This window comes from Punica granatum, chromosome 6 (assembly GCF_007655135.1).
Source record: "Punica granatum isolate Tunisia-2019 chromosome 6, ASM765513v2, whole genome shotgun sequence".
Lineage (NCBI taxonomy): Eukaryota > Viridiplantae > Streptophyta > Magnoliopsida > Myrtales > Lythraceae > Punica > Punica granatum.
In genome coordinates, this window is record NC_045132.1 from 26,880,764 (window position 1) to 26,901,458 (window position 20,695).

Below are 20,695 nucleotides of genomic sequence, written 5' to 3' on the forward strand. Positions count from 1 at the left end.
ACTATAGGATTGATGCGTAGTAAGTGATATCAATCTCGAGTAAGCATTAATCTTGTGAAATGCGGGACATGTGGATGTATAGTTCCAGAGAGCTAGCCTCGGATCATCACTCGATTTCTCTGATCAGGGAATATAGGAATTAAATTAATTTCCACATCTATGATATATTTGGATCACGCATATGAGTGAAATTATGAGTCTAACGATTACTTTATAAATGTGATGAGATTTATCCGCAAAAACTTTACATGAATATGGTTTATGAAACCAAGTAGAGTCAAAATTGCCTTAATAACTTAAAAGAAGAAGAAGAAGATGTTCTAATAGTCCCAAAGTCATTTTAGTTGCAATTTGCGAGACCTCTTGTACAAGTGCAATATTTTTCTTCAAACAATATATTACTGAAAAAAATAATTCAACAGTTACAATTTTTTTTATTGGTGTAAGATTCCCATTTTAATGATTGTGATGTCTATTTGCTAGTATTTATCCTTCCTGTCACCACCAATAAGAAAAAGTGATTGGTTATTATTTGCCCTCTTGTTCTTTTCTAGCTAGATGCTTTTCCCTTCAATTTTTTTTATTATTATTTTTTCTGAATTATTTGGGGAAAAAAATCTCATAAGAAACAAATTCATCGGATGGGATTAATCAGTAAATCCAACAAAGTAAAATTTACACATCCTAATTATGATTAAGAAGAAATATGTGATTTCCGTGCTTCACGTTCGTCTCTAGTGCGAGTAAGATGCATTGTTCCATATAAGAAAAAGAAAAGCATAAAAAACTTAGTATATATCTCTTATTAATCATAAAACTCGCGTTACGTAGTGTATATTATTATCTCGTTTACAGACATCTGAATAATTTTATCTTCCTCTCCCACTCTCGATTGGGATGAATCTCTTCCATCTCGGAGCAGTGAGGTACTTTAGAGAGTCATCAGTTTGTAATGCATACGATACCTCTCTTTTGACGAGATCCCGCATGACTTATGACGACATAAGCGCCGCCATCTGATCCCTCTCAAATCACTAGCGATAGCTTGCGAATATCGGCCAAAACTACGAGGACCACGGAGTACGACCATGCATTAGTCCATAAAATCTCCTTTATATTACCAAATAAAAAATTTAATCGATGATCCAGCAAAAAAATAAAATCCAGCAAAAACAAAATTTAATCGATGTTTTAGATGTTAATGGGATGTGCCTCAATCTAGTAGTGAGTGATATCTTATAATGCTCAGGGTAGCTTTTCTTTGGCTTGGGCCAGTTGATTTGGGCCGATTAGCTAATTACAAAAGGCCTGATGCTCTCACTAGGCCTAATCAGAAGAACTGGATCGGGCCACGTGGAAGGACGTGCTCGGTTCACCTCCTTGGACCCGGCCGGATCGTCTAGCGAACCAAACCGACCATGAAGGCACCGTACAAAACGCAGCGTTTCGTGTCGCGAGCTAAGAGGGCAACCTCTTCTCTTCGACGCTACAGAACAGAGGAGAGATACATCGGAGGAGAAGACCACGCAGGCATTTCCGAGTTGGAGCGAGTTCCTAAATGGCCGGGAAAGCCAGTGCGACTCCGGCGACGTACTCGCCCTCTCCGGCCACCCGGAAAGGGAAGCCGACCATCTACAAAGACGGAGACCGCGATTGGGTCCGCCCCGACGGTCGGGGCTTTCAACAGTGCAGACCCGCTTGTAAGCTCAAAAGCCGACAGCTTATTTATCCCTCCTACTACGAGAATGCTTCATTTGCTCCAGTGACTTTTTTCTTATAATTTGGATTAGTCTATTGGGTTAGAAGGGCTTTCTTAGCTTGTGATTGTATGCCTAGAAAGGCTGCACCTTTGATTGCTTTCCGGAGCTGACAGTGCTCTTCGTATGGTTTCTTTATTTATTTTTTGGCCGTCGTATGGTTTCTTGATTGTAACGTGTTGATGACAATTGTATCTCATTCCCTAGTCCATTAGGAGCATGCGGTGTTGTCTGGTGAGTAGGATAATTTGCTAGCCTAGTTCTTATGTGGCAATTCGGTTAATGCGGTTTGATCCATTGTCCGCAAGTATCAGTGAGTTCATGCCATGGTAATTCTTTAATGACTTATTGGCTTCACAGAGTGTATTGGCTTCTCTGTTTGTAACTTCATTCTCGTACTTGGATTGCTTTGCAACCGGGTCATGCCAATCGTGATTGTTATGCTGCAATGCTGGTCCTGTCTTTGGTTGAGCTAGGCTTTTCATTGCACTACATACTTTGGTCCTATCTGTCATTTTCAACATTATATGATAGGTTAAAATAAACATCCTTGGCCACAAAAGGGAATGCTGTCTGATTCTGATGGATGTAAATAATCTTTGCTTTATAATCCTTTTACACCAGGGAGACGTGAACAGAAGTATGTGATATTATAATCGTACGTGGAGCTATTTCATGAGTTTCAATCTAGTGATGTATGCCTTCTTCTGACTTGTATCATGTGTTCTGCAGTTTTCAGAACAGGTGCGGTGAATGCTGCTTCAGGCTCTGCATATGCTGAAATCGGGAATACTCAGGTCATAGTGTCCGTGTGAGTTCAACCATTTGTCCTTCAAATTGATAAATATATTTATACTTCCATTGATCTTCAGTCTTAGATCTGAGGTCTACTAAGAAACTGTGGTTTTAAGTTATCCTTTCTTCGCTACTTGACACTATCTAGGTGATTGTATATTACTTTCTTTATTTAGCTTCATTCCTTTTCCCGAATGTTCAGAAGCTTGATAAATACATTTTCTGTGCCCAGGTTTGGTCCAAGAGAAAGTAAGAAAGCGATGATGTACAGCGATGTAGGTAGACTGAATTGTAATGTTAGCTGCACAACCTTTTCCACTCCAATCAGAGGACAGGTATATGGAAAAAGACATATATTCGGGCATGACTTATTAGTTGGCTCCTCTCACTTCCCTTCCTTGTTCTCTCCTTTCTCTTTTCTAAATTTCAAGGACTTTGATCAGGGATCAGACCACAAAGAATATTCCTCAATGCTTCACAAGGCGTTGGAAGGTGCCATCATATTGGAATCGTTTCCAAAGACAACTGTCGATGTCTTTGCGCTTGTCCTGGAGTCTGGTGGAAGTAAGTCTTTGATGTATGTTTTGACGAACTTAGTTTTCATATCTTGTGAAGCGAGAAAGAGTGATAAATATCACCATTGTTTGGTTGCAGGTGATTTACCTGTGATAATATCTTGTGCTAGTCTTGCCCTAGCGGATGCGGGCATCATGATGTATGACCTTGTTGCTTCAGTGTCCATGGTATGCCTCTATTTCTCCCTTGCTTTCTGCTTCTTTTATATCGTCAGCTACAAACACATGATTGCGTCAACACATTCATTGAGCTTTTGTCATAAGAACAGGTTAATGTGTGGGCAGGCGAGGATTTGGAAACTATAATCTGATGATAAGAATATTTAATGATTATGATCATCTTAAGAACTATCTGATGGGTAGCATAACTAGCTGCGATCTCGTGTAGCCTTTCAAATTGCTTGGATCTTACATATTTTAAATCTTCTGCTCAGTCTTCTCTTGGATCAGACCTTGTAATCGATCCAATATCTGAAGAGGAGAGCTACCAAGACGGAAGCCTGATAATCAGTTGCATGCCTTCTCGTTACGAGGTCACCCAGCTCACAATTACAGGCGAATGGTCAACCAATAAGATCAACGAGGTAAGTTATTGGCACATATATTATATCATGTTCCGATGTTGCTTGAAGAAGAAGAAGCAAATCCCTGCTCAACGTCTTGACATGGTTACGAGCGTGATGGGTGGTTGAGCACGTTCTTGGAAAAATCCAACTATGCGTGTTACGTGTGCTGGAAATTTGTGATGAAAATCCATACCCCGCGTTTTTTGTTTGTATAAAATTCTTCTGTGCGAGCACTTTCAATTTGCTAAGACTGCGACTGTTTGGGGGCGTAAAGAGGTTGCCACTTTCTACATGCAGGCAATGCAAGTTTGCCTTGATGCCTGTGGAAAGCTCGGGAAGATCATGAGATCGTGCTTGAAAGAAGCTACCTCAGCCACATCTGAGTAGGAAGGTGTAATGAGACACCTTCGTCTCCTTTTTGTTTTGGTTTTTCTTTCCCCCCTCATTATTTACTCTTCTTCTGCTTCGTCAGTGTTATTTTCACAACCTTGAACGATAATAGAGGCTTTTGTTCCCTAGCACATCCATTCTTGTTCATACATCAACATGTAATATATATATATATATGTATGTATGTATCCACATGTAATATGCATAGTTATCGAGGGACGTCACATGAGAACTAATTAGAATATATAGGGAAAAACTAATACGATTAGAAACATAAATTTGTAATATTTTTTTTCTTTGCGGTTTCTATTTATTGGGGATTTGCATATTGGACATCGTCCCATATGTCGTATTTCGAGAAGTTACCTTAAATTTTTAATTTGTTAAAGAATCTCATAATTATATCATTATATATACAAATATTATGGATGATAATATTCATAATTCGTCGAATATGTTACAAATAAAATACATGCATGGCCAATGCAATCTCCCATCGGCAGGAGACAAATATATGGGCAAATGTACGAATCTTGCTGAAGAATTTGGATGCATTCATGCTAGAGGAACGCAAACGACCACAATCTAATGCGCTGTCACTGTACCATATCATCATATGTGGGTTCTTCAATGAACACGATTCATATATGAGAACCCTGATGCCATCCTCGAGAAGAGCAGGGATGCCGACCACTAGGTTCTTCATCAAGTCTGATGTCATGGCGATATGGACCTGGGAGCTGCAGGAAACAAACTCTATGTACCCTACTCTGAGTGCTTCTCTGACCGACTTCTCATTGAGGAACGTCTCCACGGTAGAGAAGTCATAGCACAGGCTTCCCTCACACTTCTTCCTAATATCGTAGTACTGCATTTGGAAGCAAAGGAAAACATTTTTACCTTCACATTCCATGCAGCAATACAGGAGAAATTGTTGAGTTGCACTTAAAATGCTATTTCACGGGGAACTTTATTAGAATCAAGCAGAATTTACAGAGTATCTTACATTTAGATCTCCACCAGCAACACTGAGGATCGAGGAGAAAATGTTTTCGCACTCTGTATATACGGAACGGCAAGCAGCTTCATTGGTTTCTGTGGACAATCAACACAGTGTAAACAGATTGATCTACTGCATAATAGTAGACCGACCAGTTGCGCTTTATATTACGACAATCTTCTGCCTCCTGCTTGCAAGTTTCATGCTCAGAGCATTGTCCGTGTGGGCTGCGTACTGGATCTCAGAGATTTGTTAGGCCATTTCCAATAGCAATACCCTGTCAAAAATTTTATCCTCGGTTAAGCGCAGGAAGTCATTTTGCAAATCAAACCAATACCTCAACTTTTACCTTCAATTTAATATGAATCCCCCTCTTTCGCCTTGTTCCCTTTGTTTATCCGAGTGGCCAAAGCAGGAATGTAGTGCCCTGCACACGATTCTCCAGTAATAAAGAAGTCATTGCTCACGCCTGCCTCCTTATGCTGCAGGTCGGATGGGTTAGAGGAGTAACTGAATCCGGTTCCAGTGGGCTGGTCGGCGAAAATGATGCTCAATACCTGATCAACAGGAAAATAAAATATTTTAGTTACCAGGACGAAAAACTAAAAACTGAAATAAGCCACAAGAAGTTGTGAATACATATTAACTCGTACCTTGTCCCAGCCATAGTCATTCCATGAAAGAGACAAGTTGGAGGAAATGTGGAAAGGACCGTTCTTATAGAACAGTGCCAATGCACCGCTGCAGCCAGGCGCCGGCCCCCCCCCGGTCAGCCAAATCACGACAGGTCATCTTTGCTAACTTGAGACTCAAAGAAGAAGTAAAACATCCTGCAATTGAATAGTTTAGCGAGCAACTAACCGAGCCTCAACTAAAGCTATGGCTCCTCTAGGCTAGCATATAGCAGCAGCACACAGTTAAGGTTCTTGAAGCATTATCAGACTGACCGGTCGAAGAATATCCATATCCTACTTGACAGCGTCCAATGGATAATTAAGACAAAAGGAATGTTTCCTTGGAAATCAACTTGACTGGCACGTAATACCGGGCATTTAATATCGGGGCCATGGATATACCTAGCAGAATGGAAATCACCCAGCATGGTGACTGAGGTTCTGGAGAGTGGCCCCTCCTGAGTCCAAATTAGGAGATTCATGCACCCTCAGACCTGGGAAAGTGAAGCTCCACTCCCCAAGCCTGGGACCTGATGGTGTTTGTTCCCCTTAATTAAATTAAGGGATCAGATTCATCTTTATATATGAATCGGTGCTGAGATGAGACTCTCTTGTCTTAGATGGATGGGATCCATGAAGTAACTGATATACAAGTATTCTCGCATTGCTTTTTCGGTATATATTTCTTTTATGTCTCTTAAATTTTTCTTCTAGATTTGTACAGTATTGCTGTAAACTGAGACATGGTCGTTGATGACCAAGTCTATGAAAATAATAATGATAATGATAATACTAATACTAATAATAATAATAATAATACAACAACAATAATAAAAATACTAATAACGACAATAACAACAACAATAATAATAATAAAATCCAACTTAAATATTTAGTTGAAGAAGAATGAATTTTTTTTTTCTTCTAATATGACTAAGACTAAAATCAATTACACTGGCAAGAAAAACAAAAGTCAATCAAATAAATAGGGCTGCTATTTATAGAAGCATTTGCTGCCAAATGTATGACGGCAAATTGCCAAATTCAACTCAAATCATATGTCACGGGCACAAAATTAGGCTTATTGCATGTTTCCGGATGGTTAGTAACGGGTACAGAGCTAATAGAGTGAGAACTGGAAAATGTCGACTTTGAAGGTGCAGTTTTCCGTGCGTATAACTTTAGCGTGTGAATAGTGTCAAATGCAAAGCTTCATGGTGCAAGTAGGAATTAAACCACAGTATAGTGATAATAAAACTATTTAATAGCTGAACGAAAGAACCTTCTTTTGTTTTGACAGAGTCTAAATAATGTTATTTATTTATTATTCCTCTTTACGATTTTTATATATTCATATTATAATTCTTTTTTCTTTACAAAATTTAATGAAAAGGTGCCCGTGGAATTCCTGCGGTTCGCACGTCAAACTTGGCAGCCCAAGGAAAAAAATCAAATTTCTCCTCATAACTCACAATAGTTCAGCCTCCAAAGACATAACAGTTTTTGTTTTTTTTTTTAATATTTTTAAATAAATAGATAAATTTAGGAATTTGAAAAATCCAAGAGAGTCAACAGACATAATATTGACCGGAACCAGCCTCTGCCTCCTTTGCAGTTTTCTCGGACGGCGACAGAAACTAAGAAATACAACGTAACAGCCCATGATGATCATGCAGCCTTCCCCCTTTTGCTGTTAAAGCGCCTCTTCGTTCCTTCTTCGTCTCCCTCCAAGAGAACTTCACTCCGGTAAGTTTGACGACATCATAGACTGCCTAAACCGATGCTCTTCTTCGTTCGTTCGTTCTGTTCTGAGTTGAGTTCTCTGCAGAAATTAATCGGTACTGAGTTCAACTTGGTGTCATGTCGTTCGGGTTCTCCGAATCTTCTGGTGGAAGGATTCTTGTGTTAGTATTTCAGGAGGGAAAAGGCTTATGTTTAGTTCCAGTGATTCCCCTAGTAGATTTTTCAACTGTAAATAACCGTTTTCCGTAAGTAGCAGTTCCTGAAAATGTGCACCGTAGTGATTATATTGCTTCTTTTTCATCTACTTGTAAGGCAGGTTGAGTCCGGAAGGAATTAGTCTTTACGCTGCATATACATCCATGGGTTTCTGCAGTTCGAGATCTGCAAGGTCTGGAACGAAAATCCCGCTTAGCAGAACCTCTTTGCTTGGTTAATTTTACGTGTTCCTTCATGACAAATTACATTGTTTCTGATAAATTATCAGGATTTGGGATGATATAGAATTGTCGAGCTCCCCGACCACCACTAGCATTGGAGCCACCAAGCAGAAGTACAACTCTAGTGGGATTCTATCTCAAGTATCCAGTCCGACCATGAAACCGCGGAGCTCCCTCGCGTCTAAAGTGAACTCCACAGTTTTCTCTGAGGACTATGATAGAAGGAAGAGAAAAATACTCGACCCTCGTGGGAAAGTGATTCGCCAGTGGAACAGCATCTTCTTGGTCGCCTGCATAGTTTCCTTGTTCGTCGACCCTCTCTTCTTCTACTTGCAGTTGGTGTGGGAGGACCAGTGTATTAACATCGGGATCCCCCTTGAGGTCACCCTCACAATCGTCAGATCCATCACCGATATCTTCTACATGATTCAGATCTTCATCAAGTTCCGAACTGCCTATGTCGCCCCTTCTTCCCGTGTTTTCGGTAGGGGAGAGCTCGTCATCGGCTCTTCAAAGATCACAGCAAGGTATCTCCGAACGGGCTTCTTTATTGACCTAATTGCCGCTCTTCCGCTTCCTCAGGTATGTGAACTGTTGTGCTGAGTAATAGATGTATCGCCACACCCTGATCCATAGGCTTAAACTGTCAGATCAGTTGGCATTCAATAATTCCACCGTGGTTCAGTTGATGGTTTTTTATTGATTATAATAAACACGTTATACTTCGATTCATGCAGCTGTTGATATGGATAATTATCCCAAATTTAAAGGGCTCTTCTATCACTAACACAAAGAACGTGCTTCGGTTCATTATCATCTTCCAATACCTCCCGAGACTGTTCCTTATATATCCTCTCTCGTCGCAAATCATAAAGGCCCATGGTGTAGTCACTGAAACCGCATGGGCAGGAGCGGCTTATAATCTCACATTGTATATGTTGGCGAGTCATGTAAGTTCAAGGCAACTCAATTTGAGTTGCCGCATGATTTTTCATGTACAATTCACCCGTTACTAGTCGTATAGCAGCCCGATACATTTTAACTCATTTTATGGTGCTTAACCATTCATTCTGTGGTTTTAAATAGGTCTTGGGAGCTTGTTGGTACCTTTTATCAATTGAACGGCAGGAAGCCTGCTGGAGAAGTGTGTGCGATCATTATAAACCAACATGTGAATATTCCTTCTTCGATTGCCAGAGTCTTGATAATCCTAGGAGGGCTGCTTGGCTCCAATTGAGCAATGTGTCAAGTTTGTGCAGTCCGACGAACAAATATTATCAGTTCGGGATCTATGGTGATGCCTTGAACCAAGACGTCACGAGTTCATCCTTCTTTCACAAGTACTTCTACTGCCTCTGGTGGGGCCTGAAGAACCTCAGGTGAGACTATAAGAGGATTATTATCTCTTGATGAGTTTGCCTTGCTTTCGGGTGATGATGAATAACTGATGTTGTTTGTGGTTAACTGTTTCAGTTCTCTCGGGCAAAGTCTATATACGAGCACATTTGTTGGGGAAATTTCGTTTGCCATAATAATAGCAATTCTTGGGCTTGTACTCTTCGCTTTGCTCATTGGGAACATGCAGAGGTACCTTCAATCGACGACCCTCCGCTTGGAAGAATGGAGGATCAAGAGGAACGACATCGAACAGTGGATGCATCACAGGCAACTGCCTCTCGAGTTACGGGAAGCCGTGAGGAGATATGACCAGTACAAGTGGGTGGCTACCCGGGGAGTTGATGAAGAGTCCCTCCTGAGAGGCCTTCCTATGGAACTGAGAAGGGACGTCAAACGGCACCTCTGCTTCGATCTCGTTCGACGAGTGAGTTTCCTAGACATATGTTTTGTCAGTGATACTTTAAGGATTTCCTGCTCAATCTGATGTCAGAAATCGAAACTTTAAACAAAAAAAAAAAAGTGATTAAGTTCATGTTAATAATTCCTTTTCTTTTTTTTTTGCATAAAAAATAGGTTCCTTTGTTCGAGCAAATGGACGAGAGAATGCTTGATGCAATCTGTGAGAGGCTAAAACCTGCATTATGCACCGAAAGAACTATTCTCGTGCGAGAAGGTGATCCTGTGAACGAGATGCTCTTCATCATCCGAGGCCATCTCGACTCCTACACCACCAATGGTGGCCGAACAGGATTCTTCAACTCGTCCCGGATTGGACCGGGTGAATTCTGTGGTGAAGAGCTCCTCACGTGGGCCCTGGAGGGTCCGCATCCAAGTGTGATCTTTCCTTCCTCGACCCGAACGGTCAAGGCAATCACTGAGGTGGAGGCCTTCGCCCTCAAAGCGGATGACCTCAAGTTCGTGGCAGCCCAATTCAGGAAGCTCCACAGCAAGAAAATCCGATACAAGTTGAGGTTCTATTCCCATCAGTGGAGGACATGGGCAGCTTGCTTCATTCAAGTCGCGTGGCGGAGGCATAAACACAGGCAAGCGATTGCCGAGCTCAAGGAAAAGGAAAGCTCAGGTTTCAATCACGAGGCCCAACATTCCATCGGCAGCTCTGCAAGCATTAAAAGGGTCTATGGGCATTCAGGTTCGAGTATACGTGCTGGTGTGGTTAGCTCATTACAGAAGCCACCGGAGCCCGATTTTCCTGCAGATGAGGACTGAAACCTGACCTTGTACAGGTGTTAATTAGTTGTGTATGTATTGGGAACAATTCTTTCATTAACTCCGTCTTCAAGGAAGAGAGAAATACATCATACCGATCGATGAAGGCGAAGCAATGTAATGTAATGTCCTTAGTTGTTTCATTCATGACTGACAAAATTTTGGTAGTTTTGGCAGTTCAGAGAATAAATGGCTCGGTTTATTTTGCAGGAGAAGGAAGGAAGTTTAGTTCTTTCGGTGCAATACATCTCATTTCTTCCGGATACACCCATATAACTGCAAACTGAGACTTCATCTCAGTGATGCTGCTCGTAAAAACTCTATAAAATATGAAGCATATCGATGACGTTACGATTGGTAATAAACGGGTACCCAGCAAACTGCCAAGTGCTCCTCTTGGAAACCTCGGCCAAGTGACAGAGAAGGCAGGGAAGAGAAGGAAACAGGAGGCTGCTGCAGGCTCATGAGCCAGCCCATAATTTCTGACCACAGAAAACGAGAAAGAGAAGGCCTTGCTTCATTCATCAATAATTATTGGATCTCTCTCAGGCCTTGTGTAGTTTGTCTACTGCTATACATCATTCATCCCTTCAATTTCTCGACCGACCATTCTAATCAGAATTTATCTCTTTACTTTAAACAGTGGAACCTTTTACGCATATATAGCTTTTCATGTCACGATTCCACCTTGATGGATGCAATTATCCTCATCGAATTTGTGATCCTGAGTTTATATAGCAAAAGGAGTAAAGTGAAAGTTTAATTAAAAAAAAAAAAAAGAAAAGCGGGGAGAATCTATCAATCAAAGGAAACAAAAGAATTGGGCCGACCCAGCAAAGGAGTCCTACCCATTTTTCCACTATAACCACCCGCTCACCGGTAAGTTGCGTTGCAGATTCAGAAAAACAACATATGCGAATGTTATAGCTATTCACCTAAACAAGTCAAGTGCCAACTACATATACTTATAGTCAATCATATTGTTAATTGTTTTACTCGTCGATGATTTGCTGTAATGGGCTCGGACCGTCGAATAAAGATTGAATTAATTTATTTTTTGAGATCTCTTTGAGGAGGCATTTGATGGTTCCTCCTCATTGCCCTTAATTATTGGACCGCCAACCATCACTTTATCTGGTACAATGCTTTACTTTTACTCATTAAGGTGCGGCCGTTATAGTGCTTCCCTCCAAATCTCCTATCGGAAAGAAAAACCCTCTTTTTTAGGAGAAAGTACACTTGTTAACCACTTCATCTACCCACGTCAGCTCCCAGAAAGAAAAAAAATGGAAATAATCATTATTTGTAATTTTCAACTAAAAATCAAAAAGTATTGCAACGACTTGTAATTTTCACTATACAGTACAGAGAGTTGCTTCGACTTATATAAGTATCTTAGCGAACTGCACATTGCAATTGGATTATTCCAAGTCGGAACAATCGTCGTAATAAGTTTAAGAAGACCGAAGGCCGACGCTGCATGCAAGTCCCTTAATTATGAACCAGCCCCCCTTTGAATTATCCGATCCCGGTTCAGTCAATCAAAGTGGTTAAGCAAGGACAGTACTATAACACGAAAATTTCCCACCACTTTAGTTCGCATGAGTCAAGACAAGCTGCTAACTGAATTTTTTAAAAAAAAGAAAAGAAAAAAAGAAAAGGAGGGGAGACCCTGAGAGAACTCTGGCAAAGAGCAATTCCTATAAAGAAATTAATGTGCGCGAAAGAGAATAATGATTTTAAAGAACATGTAATGATTCTGTCTTACGGAAAATGCTCTGTTCCCAGTCAAATTAGGAGAACATAAACATGTCCTATCTTGATTGTTTGGCCAGAGAGTAATCATCATAAGACAATTGGGGTTTTGACAAAATTAAATTTAGACCCAAGCAGGGGTAGAGCCATGATTTTTATTCAGGGATATAAACTTATATTTTTGGGGTAAAATTTAAAAAAATTAAAGTTTAGGGGGACAAAATACTATTTTTACATAAAAAAATTTATACTTTTATGGCAAAATTTCAAAATTTCAAAATTCAGGGGCAATGAATTTTGATTTTAATTGGATTGTAATGATTGTGTTGTTGAATTATGAAAAAAAAAAGTCTGAAAAAATAATAAATAGTTGAGAAAATTTAGTATTAAAAATTGAATTGAATGATAAAAAAATTAAAGAAAAGGGAAAAAGTAATAATTGTATTGTTGACTTTTATTGTGTAGTGAACTGAGTTAAAGTTAGTGTTAAAATTTTAAAAATCGACTATAAAACCAAATGGGCTGATAACGCCTTTGACCACTTGATTAGTCGATCTTACTACATGCTGATCTCGTTTATCAAATTTCAACCCTTTGAAGTCCATGATGCCATGAACAAGAAACTTACCTCCAATTGTGATTAATGTAGATTTTGAAAATTATAGCTAGCGAAGGGCGCGCAATCATGGGTACGTACGTTTCTGACTGGGCCGCAAATTTATAATGTCCCCATGAAATGCCCCAAATTCCACCAGCACACCCCACCAAAAAAATATAACATCATCATTAGGTTTGCATGCAGATGGATACTTAATTAGCTTCTTATCGATGTGAATCGGGATGACCTGACAGTTTTTCTTGAGGCAATATATACATGCTGATGAAACCCTAATCGGTTGATTGGAAAATAATTAATTTGTCGCGGATATTTCAAGTTCGAGTCAGCAGACATTCCGGGACGATGGCCTGTTGGTTCAAGGAAGTCTAAGGCGGGCACTATATTAATGCAGGATTTTCAAAGAGGTTAATGATAATATGCATTGAACCATATGCAATTAGTGGGAGTTGACAAGGGAGGGAGTGGGGTATGATTATGATGACAGTACCTATATATATATATATATATATATATATGCATGGTCACTTTCTGTGTCCTTTCTTCCAGCATCTTGACATGGTAACCAATTTGATGTCCATACCATATAGCTAGCTAGTAAGGTCGTCTCTTCTGGGACCCCCAGCCTCCCCGTATTTAACTAACTAATTAATTTCCACATGGAGGTGTATACATATATATAATCACGACCACATGCCCATGCACTCACCTACGTTAAACGTCGATTTTTTGTCGATCATCAGGTCGTGGATCGAAGAACTAACACTTATAACAGAAGCATTTAATTTTGCAGCCTATACGATAAATTGATATCCCAACCATTCTCCATAAACAATAAATGGTTGATCTTGATCAATTGTGTAGTATTGTACATACATTTTTTCACCCAAAAAAATTGCAAAAGGCCGGTCCTATTAATGATCTGAAGAAGATATATATGTTATGCGCGCTAATTAAGGTAAGACTCTCATGCATGCATAGCAATATATTTAGTTTTATTCAGCAAAACGAAGGGGGATAAAATATATCATCATACACCAAATTAAAGCACTTTCGAGAGTTTATGAGACTAGCTATATACATCAAAATACGAGTAAGACGCCATCGAGTTATATTATTCGTAAAACAGACACATGCACACACACATATATATAGATAAGATTCATGTGTTTTGGACTCTACTCTATCCGTCATTCGAACGCAGACAAGTATGGTGAAGCAGTAACATCACAACGTCACCAAATCAAGTAACCGTCGACCATATTATATATATATATATATATATGTTTAATTTGATGGCTAAAATGAGATAGAGTCGCAATTTAACGATAATTGAGCCAACTAACGTATGAAATTAATAATTCGACTTTGGGATGTTCAAATCTCATCATGTCTTCATGTCTGTGGGCAGTCATATGAGCCTAACTTTCTACTCCCAAATTATCGGCCGACTGATTATCTCCTCGATCATATACATGCCCTCTCTTCCAGGGAAAACTGAATATTCAATTTAACCTTTCCCCTTTTCCTTGCCTTTTTGTCTAAATCGAAATTAATTCGAACCAATTCTTTGTTCGAAGCATTGGCACTTGTCAGCTGGAGAGGCAAAACCCAAAAAAAGTGGTGTTCCATTTTTCTTTTCCCCTCTTAAACCGCGCCTTAATCATTGGGTCGAAGGCTGAATTGACTTGGATGTTGATCCCATATGAGAAAAGAGATGATGACATCTTAATTTGGAAAATGAGATCCTGGATCATCAACTTTATAAGTTTAACTAGCTAGCTGTTGTGACCGGTTGCTCGCGGATATATTTATCTTAATTATCTCGGATATAGTCGGAGGCAAGAATACTGCAAAGTTCACGGGTTGAAAAAAGATATGAGAAAGGTCTTTTCTTTTTCTTTTTTTCTTTTTTTCGGTGTGTACAGAAAGGTCTATTCTTTGTTTGCATTAGAAGTGGCATGCATGTAACTTAATAGCTAATACTGTAAAAGTCGCATGCATGTAACATAATATAATACTGTAATTGAAATAATTATTCAACGTTGTAAGTCGATTCAAGTTTGAATCAATTATGACCCGAAAATGAATTTTTTTTTTGCTTTTCGGATCTTGTGAATTGAAGAAAATGCACGGCATTACTTTTAGTGAGTTGACCATACTCGATCTGAATCGGTCAAAATCTATTAAACTTTCACATAATATACGCCGCATACCTTAATTTTAAAAATAAAAAATTGGAGGTAGTTTGTTTGCGTATGGAGATTGAATACTTGCACTGCATCTGCATGCATGTTCTGCTTTCCCATCGACTGAATGGGCCTGTGATGGGCCTTCTTCGGCGGGAAGGGGAAGGCGAAGGGGAAGGGAGTCTGATTGATGTAAAAGTAGGAGACAGTGACGCGGCCGGGCGGCAGCCGGACGGAACCAAACAACGGAACGTTCATTCCATTCCCTACGGACGAATCAGAAGTCGGTGGTCACTTTTCCTCATTTCTATTCTCCCCACCTTCCAAACCACATTTTTTTTTTGAATTAATTAATAATTTAATCACAGTTGAAAGCCTGGTCACCTGCATGCACCTTGACCGTCTTCATTGCCATATATACATGGTATATTCTTCTTAATTAATCGAAGAAAAATGATTCATGATCATTCACACATGTTATATGTATTTACCCCGCGATAATTTCATTTGATTATGTATAAGGAGATGACTGATTCTAATAAGTTTTTGCATGTTATAACACTAACATGTGCCTTTGTGTGTGGTCCATTTTTCTTTCTAAGAATAAGATTTTTCGCAAACGACGTCCATATATTAGTGGCACTAGCCATTGTAGAACCAGAAAAAACGAAAGTGGTCCTCTGTCTATACGGGGACCATTTAGAGTAATGTAGGAAAGCTTTGTTTGGGGGGGGGGGGGGGGGGGGGGGGGGGGGGCGGGGTTGGTTTGCAATGCCATAAAAGTATACGGGGTTCGTTAATTAATTAGGAGTTAAGAGAGTTGTAAAATTCCAATACGTACTAAAGAAGTGTGAAATATTGGAATTTCGAAGCCCATGTCACATGATTATGACATACATAAGTGTGATTATGATGGAACATATCCATAGTCAAGAAAGCAAAAGGTCCCAACCAAAGGTATTTTTATTTCTGAATGGCAAAGGTTTATATATATATTTTTTCATACATACACAGAAAAGGAACATATTATTAGCTTTTCTAGATGGTCCAAAGCAAAAAAATTGAAAACCATACATGAGTTATCGATTATATATATCACTTGATAAAAGAGATGAAAAGGGGGAAAAAATCTTAATTAATGTTACCGTAACTGAGTAAGCTGCAAGCGCTAAGCGCTTGTTTGGATTGCTGGTGAAAAAAGATTATGGAAGGATGTGTTATGAAAAATTAATATATAAATTTATATGCACTTAAAAAGTGTATATATATATATATCCATAAATTTGTAGAGTAATTCTCTACAATTCACCCCTTCGCAGTCCTCCCTAACTTGGGATCCGAAATAATTATAAATAAATATTCACGGCAAGCTAATCCATTTTTACGATAGAGTTCATGATGCCCTCCCTCATGGTCCATTTTCACACGCAGTACACATATCTCAGTCCATAACTTACGTTGTGATTTATAAGTTCACTAGAGAGAATCTAATGAGCGAATTATAGGGTGGCTTGTCCATGTTAGATAACATCGGACAAGACGAATGGGCCAGACAGTGCTAGTGTGGGGCTACAAGAATTGGGAAAGAGATGTCCAGCCTTATCTGCAAAAGGAACTACACATATATTTCGCGGCAGCATTAACTAATTCTGTAACGACATGGAAGGCAATGAAATTGACATGTATGTAGCCAAGAATTCTTGTTAAAGTTGCACATATCGATGGGAATACAGCTCACAAAAAATAGAACCATAAACATTCACTCATGTATTATAATCGAATAATTAGTCGTATGAGTCGTTTCGCGATCCTGTGTTTCGTAGCTAGGCATGCGTCTTTTTATTGTTCTTTTCATAGCCAAAAATAGGGAAGGGACAGTAATGTTCTCCAAGGAGACACAGCTATAAAACATGAAATTGATAAGGTCTTAGAGTATGTCTCACCGGACAGCGGCATAAAAAATGGGCAAATGCATGGCAATATGTATGGCATGCGACACAACCCCATTACAAAGCCCATCATAAAGCGTGTCGTGCAGGAAATATAATATATTATAATACTGCTGAGCAGGAATTCCACCATATAAATATATGTGGAAACCAATAATATTATTTATGGATATTTTACACATATGTTCAAAGTTCACCATATTAATGTTTTTATTTATTTGGAAAATTTATGTCCTATATAAGATAGAAAAAGCTAAATAAAGAAGTATAGAAATTCCACTGAAAGAGCGAACGTGAACTTCATAATTTCGAATCTATGCGGATGCACCAAAGCACTCTTACTTCACACTATACAATTAACTTTCAGTCCCGTGTTGAATGGGGAAAGAATATTCCTTTTCTGGGAATTAGAGAAGAAAAGTAATGGTCCTTATTTCAAAGGATCTATAAATATTCATATACTGGAAGAAAATACAGTTAAAAGGTAAATCAAAGTGAATTAAGCATGCCATATTTGACCAAATGCTTTCTTAATCATCCTCCTTTTCAAATGGTGTTCATAGACTAAAGGTCTTTTTGATCCTAAAACTTGAACAAAAAATATAAAAGGTAATTGCCTAGTTGGAGGACCAATCGGTCCTTATTAGTCCTTGTGTTTCATTTACATATTCTCGTAAAAGTCACATTTCATGCGATATTTTTATGCTTTGGATGTATTAAACTTTTCTGCTCCATTAGTTCCGGTCATATGTTACGTTTAGAGCAGACATTCAGGAAATTTATGGGCATCAGTATGCTAAAAGCTCGCATAGCATTTTTTTTTAGTGAAATACGAAATCAAAATATGACACGTGTCAAAAGATATATGTATGTCATCAAAACTAGCATGCAATGGTAGTAGGGAATTATATCATATTGACTTCCGACCATTAGAAGATAAAATTATTAGAAAAGGGAATTTTTCATCGTTAAGGGTTTTGGCAGGACTTTGCTCGAGTCAAGCAATTATTGGCCACTCCCAACCCACTAGCTAGCTACATGGACGTACCAAGTTCAAGCTGTGCGATTCGCGGTGCTTGAAGAAATTATATGCTTGGATGATCCCCCGTGAGATTGACTTCATATATCTGCAGTGTATATTGTCTAGAAAAGACATAGCAACCGTTGCCTAAGAAATTGTATGCAATTCAAGCATACCAATTGTATTAAACCATATATATATATAAACTGTAAGCATTTCGCAAGTTGGAGAACGTTCGTTTTTCATACTCTTGAATTTTTCTTTTATTTTTAAAAAAATACTAATAAATTAATGTAAATTTAGACATTACTTAACCATAAAACAGGGATGGACCGAGGGGGACTGGAGGTGGCAGTCACCCCCTATAATTTTTTCATCTTCAAAAAATTTAAGTATAATTCTTCAAATTTTAATAAATTTTTTTATATTTGCCCCTAATTTGGTAAATTATCCTATAGTTCATCTCCTAAAAAATCTTGTCCCCCAAGTCCAAACCCTAGGTCTATCCTGTCATGAAGAAAGTAATAATATAATATAATAATATAAAACAATAATATAATATAACGGTTCTTAATTCATCTTATAGGGCCGATTTATAAAATATTTAAATAGGAATTGTTACTAATGAAACTTGAATCAACCAACGGTATTCTGAATAAGACGCATTAATATAACGACATAATAATGATCGGCCAAATATTACATCATATATTTTTAATAAGGATATTAAATTATTAAAATTTTTGGATACTTTACAATGATTGTATTAAATTAAAATAGAATTTAACTATAAAATAAGTAATATATGTTTTTCATCATATATATACCGTGCATGATTTTATTTATTAATTTTCCCATGCATTATATGTGTAACTCTACTAGTATATAATACAGGACCACTAATAACGCAATCAATAGGCCGAAAGGGCATGTTCCTATTTTAGGAAGAACAAGATTTAAAAAGTGGACGATTAATTGCCGGCTTTGTTTGATTTTTGAGTAATTTATCTTACTCAACTCAACTCAATTATATTCTTTACAAATTCAACAATGCAATAATTATTTTTTATATTTTTAATTTCATAATAAGTTAGTTATTATTCAATTCGAAAATCGAATACAAGCTTAGCCTTTTATAGCTGGGACTGGCAGAAATTATGATCCCTCTTCTCATTTCCCGTCACCTCTCTCGTCTCGATTCAGGAGAAACCCAATTTGACTTGGCTTTTAAAAACCTGTCACTTCCTCATTGGACAAATATGATCCTCCACTCGATTAGAAAAACTCTGAAGAAATTGGACAAAATAAAAAGGGATAAAGACAAGAGAGAGGAGATCATTGAAAAAGTAGGAGAAATCAAAACAAAAAAATTTGGTGGAGACTTTGGATGGAATGATCTTGTGACACTTGGATCTAATGCTTCATAAATAATAATATGAGTAACAAAATCCCCTTCATTGATATTGTATGTTCTCGTAGTTGGACAAGCTAAGATGATATGCCCATGGGAGTCATCGGTAGGAGCCGAGGGATCCTAACGTACTAATTTTGTTACTAACTCACTCTAGACCTTACTTGAAATGAACAAACTTAAACCACTTGAAACTACCTATGTTAGTTCACCACAGTAATTACATCGATCAAGGTTTGCAAGTTTCACTTGGGGTGAGAACCAAAAAAGGAAAGAAGGAACTCTAATTATGTACTAATTAATGGTTCTATATAGTCCTACACAAAAAAAAGGGTTCTATATAGAGTTTAATAATGATATTTTATTTATTTAATTCTTATTGCTGAACGGATGCAAATATACTATGTTTGGTTTGTAAGTTATTTTACTCCGTTTGGTTTCGTAATCGGATTTTAAAGTTATAATTCTAACTTTAACTTTACTCACCACACAACAAAAATCAACTTTTCAAAATAAAAAAAGGTAGGGCCTATACATAAATCCACATACACCTTCATTATACTCAATTCAATTTTTAATACTAATTTCTCTCAACTATTCATTACTTTTTCACATTTTTTCTCATAATTTAACAAAACAATCATTACAACCCAAATAAATCAAAACTCAACTCAACTCTAAAACCAAAGACACCATGAAATTTTAACTCTAACTTTAACTCTACTCACTACACAATAAAAATCAACATAATTATTACTTTTCTCATTTTATTCAATTTTTTTAACCATTTAATTCAATTTTTAATACTAAATTTTCTCAACTATTCATTATTTTTTCATATTTTTTTTCATAATTCAACAACACAATCATTATAAACCAATTAAAATCAAAACTCAACTCTATTTAACTCTAAAACCAAACATATCAGATTCATGGGAGATCCTATGGAATTATTTGCTCCATTATAGATCGGGAAAAATGATGATGCGAGGAGTGGATAGTGGTATACACGTAATATGACTGTACATCACCTACTGTTTCCGGAAGGAACACGTGTCGACCAGGGAGCTGCATTAATCCATCTACCAACATTTTTGGAATTATCCAATCACAAAGATTTATAAAAATCTAATTAATCACAAATCAATATCCGCAAATAGAAATCCTCATTATTGGCTTGGGCAAATTATAA

At 38.0% G+C, this 20,695-nt stretch overlaps 2 protein-coding genes and 1 pseudogene across 8 annotated transcripts; 2 read left to right on the forward strand and 1 right to left on the reverse strand.

The window, feature by feature from the left end:
* Positions 1-1,463: 1,463 nt before the first annotated feature.
* Positions 1,464-4,411, forward strand: LOC116212338 (exosome complex component RRP41-like). Of its 2 annotated transcripts, none has more exons than XM_031546890.1 (7): positions 1,464-1,700; positions 2,490-2,568; positions 2,785-2,887; positions 2,984-3,116; positions 3,207-3,295; positions 3,562-3,711; positions 3,991-4,411. In XM_031546890.1, exons 1-7 carry the CDS (start codon positions 1,559-1,561, stop codon positions 4,078-4,080), a joined length of 786 nt encoding a protein of 261 aa, XP_031402750.1. In that variant the 5' UTR covers positions 1,464-1,558; the 3' UTR covers positions 4,081-4,411. The 2 variants fall into 2 exon arrangements, with proteins under 2 accessions (XP_031402750.1, XP_031402751.1); XM_031546891.1 differs by having other exon boundaries at positions 1,467-1,700; positions 2,996-3,116; positions 3,991-4,368.
* Positions 4,412-4,514: 103 nt separating this feature from the next.
* LOC116212316 lies at positions 4,515-6,185 on the reverse strand (annotated as a pseudogene).
* Positions 6,186-7,370: 1,185 nt separating this feature from the next.
* Positions 7,371-11,471, forward strand: LOC116212336 (protein CNGC15b-like). 6 transcript variants are annotated; one of them, XR_004157814.1, is made up of 9 exons: positions 7,371-7,503; positions 7,817-7,888; positions 7,985-8,519; positions 8,675-8,887; positions 9,024-9,316; positions 9,411-9,759; positions 9,909-10,485; positions 10,580-10,684; positions 10,773-11,471. XR_004157814.1 is itself a non-coding variant. In XM_031546889.1 (8 exons), exons 2-8 carry the CDS (start codon positions 7,860-7,862, stop codon positions 10,588-10,590), a joined length of 2,007 nt encoding a protein of 668 aa, XP_031402749.1. In that variant the 5' UTR covers positions 7,371-7,503; positions 7,817-7,859; the 3' UTR covers positions 10,591-10,766. The 6 variants fall into 6 exon arrangements, 2 of the variants coding, with proteins under 2 accessions (XP_031402749.1, XP_031402748.1); XR_004157815.1 differs by having other exon boundaries at positions 10,580-10,679; XR_004157812.1 differs by having other exon boundaries at positions 9,909-10,684; positions 10,773-11,466.
* Positions 11,472-20,695: the final 9,224 nt, after the last annotated feature.

What these genes read in the sequence shown, in the direction of transcription:
- LOC116212338 (XM_031546890.1), top strand. Translation starts at nt 1,559, where the DNA reads ATGGCCGGGAAAGCCAGTGCGACTCCGGCGACGTACTCGCCCTCTCCG. An exon ending in TGTCCTGGAGTCTGGTGGAA is followed by an intron (nt 3,117 to 3,206) that starts GTAAGTCTTTGA and finishes GTTTGGTTGCAG; the next exon opens with GTGATTTACCTGTGATAATA. An exon ending in CAACCAATAAGATCAACGAG is followed by an intron (nt 3,712 to 3,990) that starts GTAAGTTATTGG and finishes TTCTACATGCAG; the next exon opens with GCAATGCAAGTTTGCCTTGA.
- LOC116212336 (XM_031546888.1), top strand. Translation starts at nt 7,860, where the DNA reads ATGGGTTTCTGCAGTTCGAGATCTGCAAG. An exon ending in TGTATATGTTGGCGAGTCAT is followed by an intron (nt 8,888 to 9,023) that starts GTAAGTTCAAGG and finishes GGTTTTAAATAG; the next exon opens with GTCTTGGGAGCTTGTTGGTA. An exon ending in GCTTCGATCTCGTTCGACGA is followed by an intron (nt 9,760 to 9,908) that starts GTGAGTTTCCTA and finishes CATAAAAAATAG; the next exon opens with GTTCCTTTGTTCGAGCAAAT.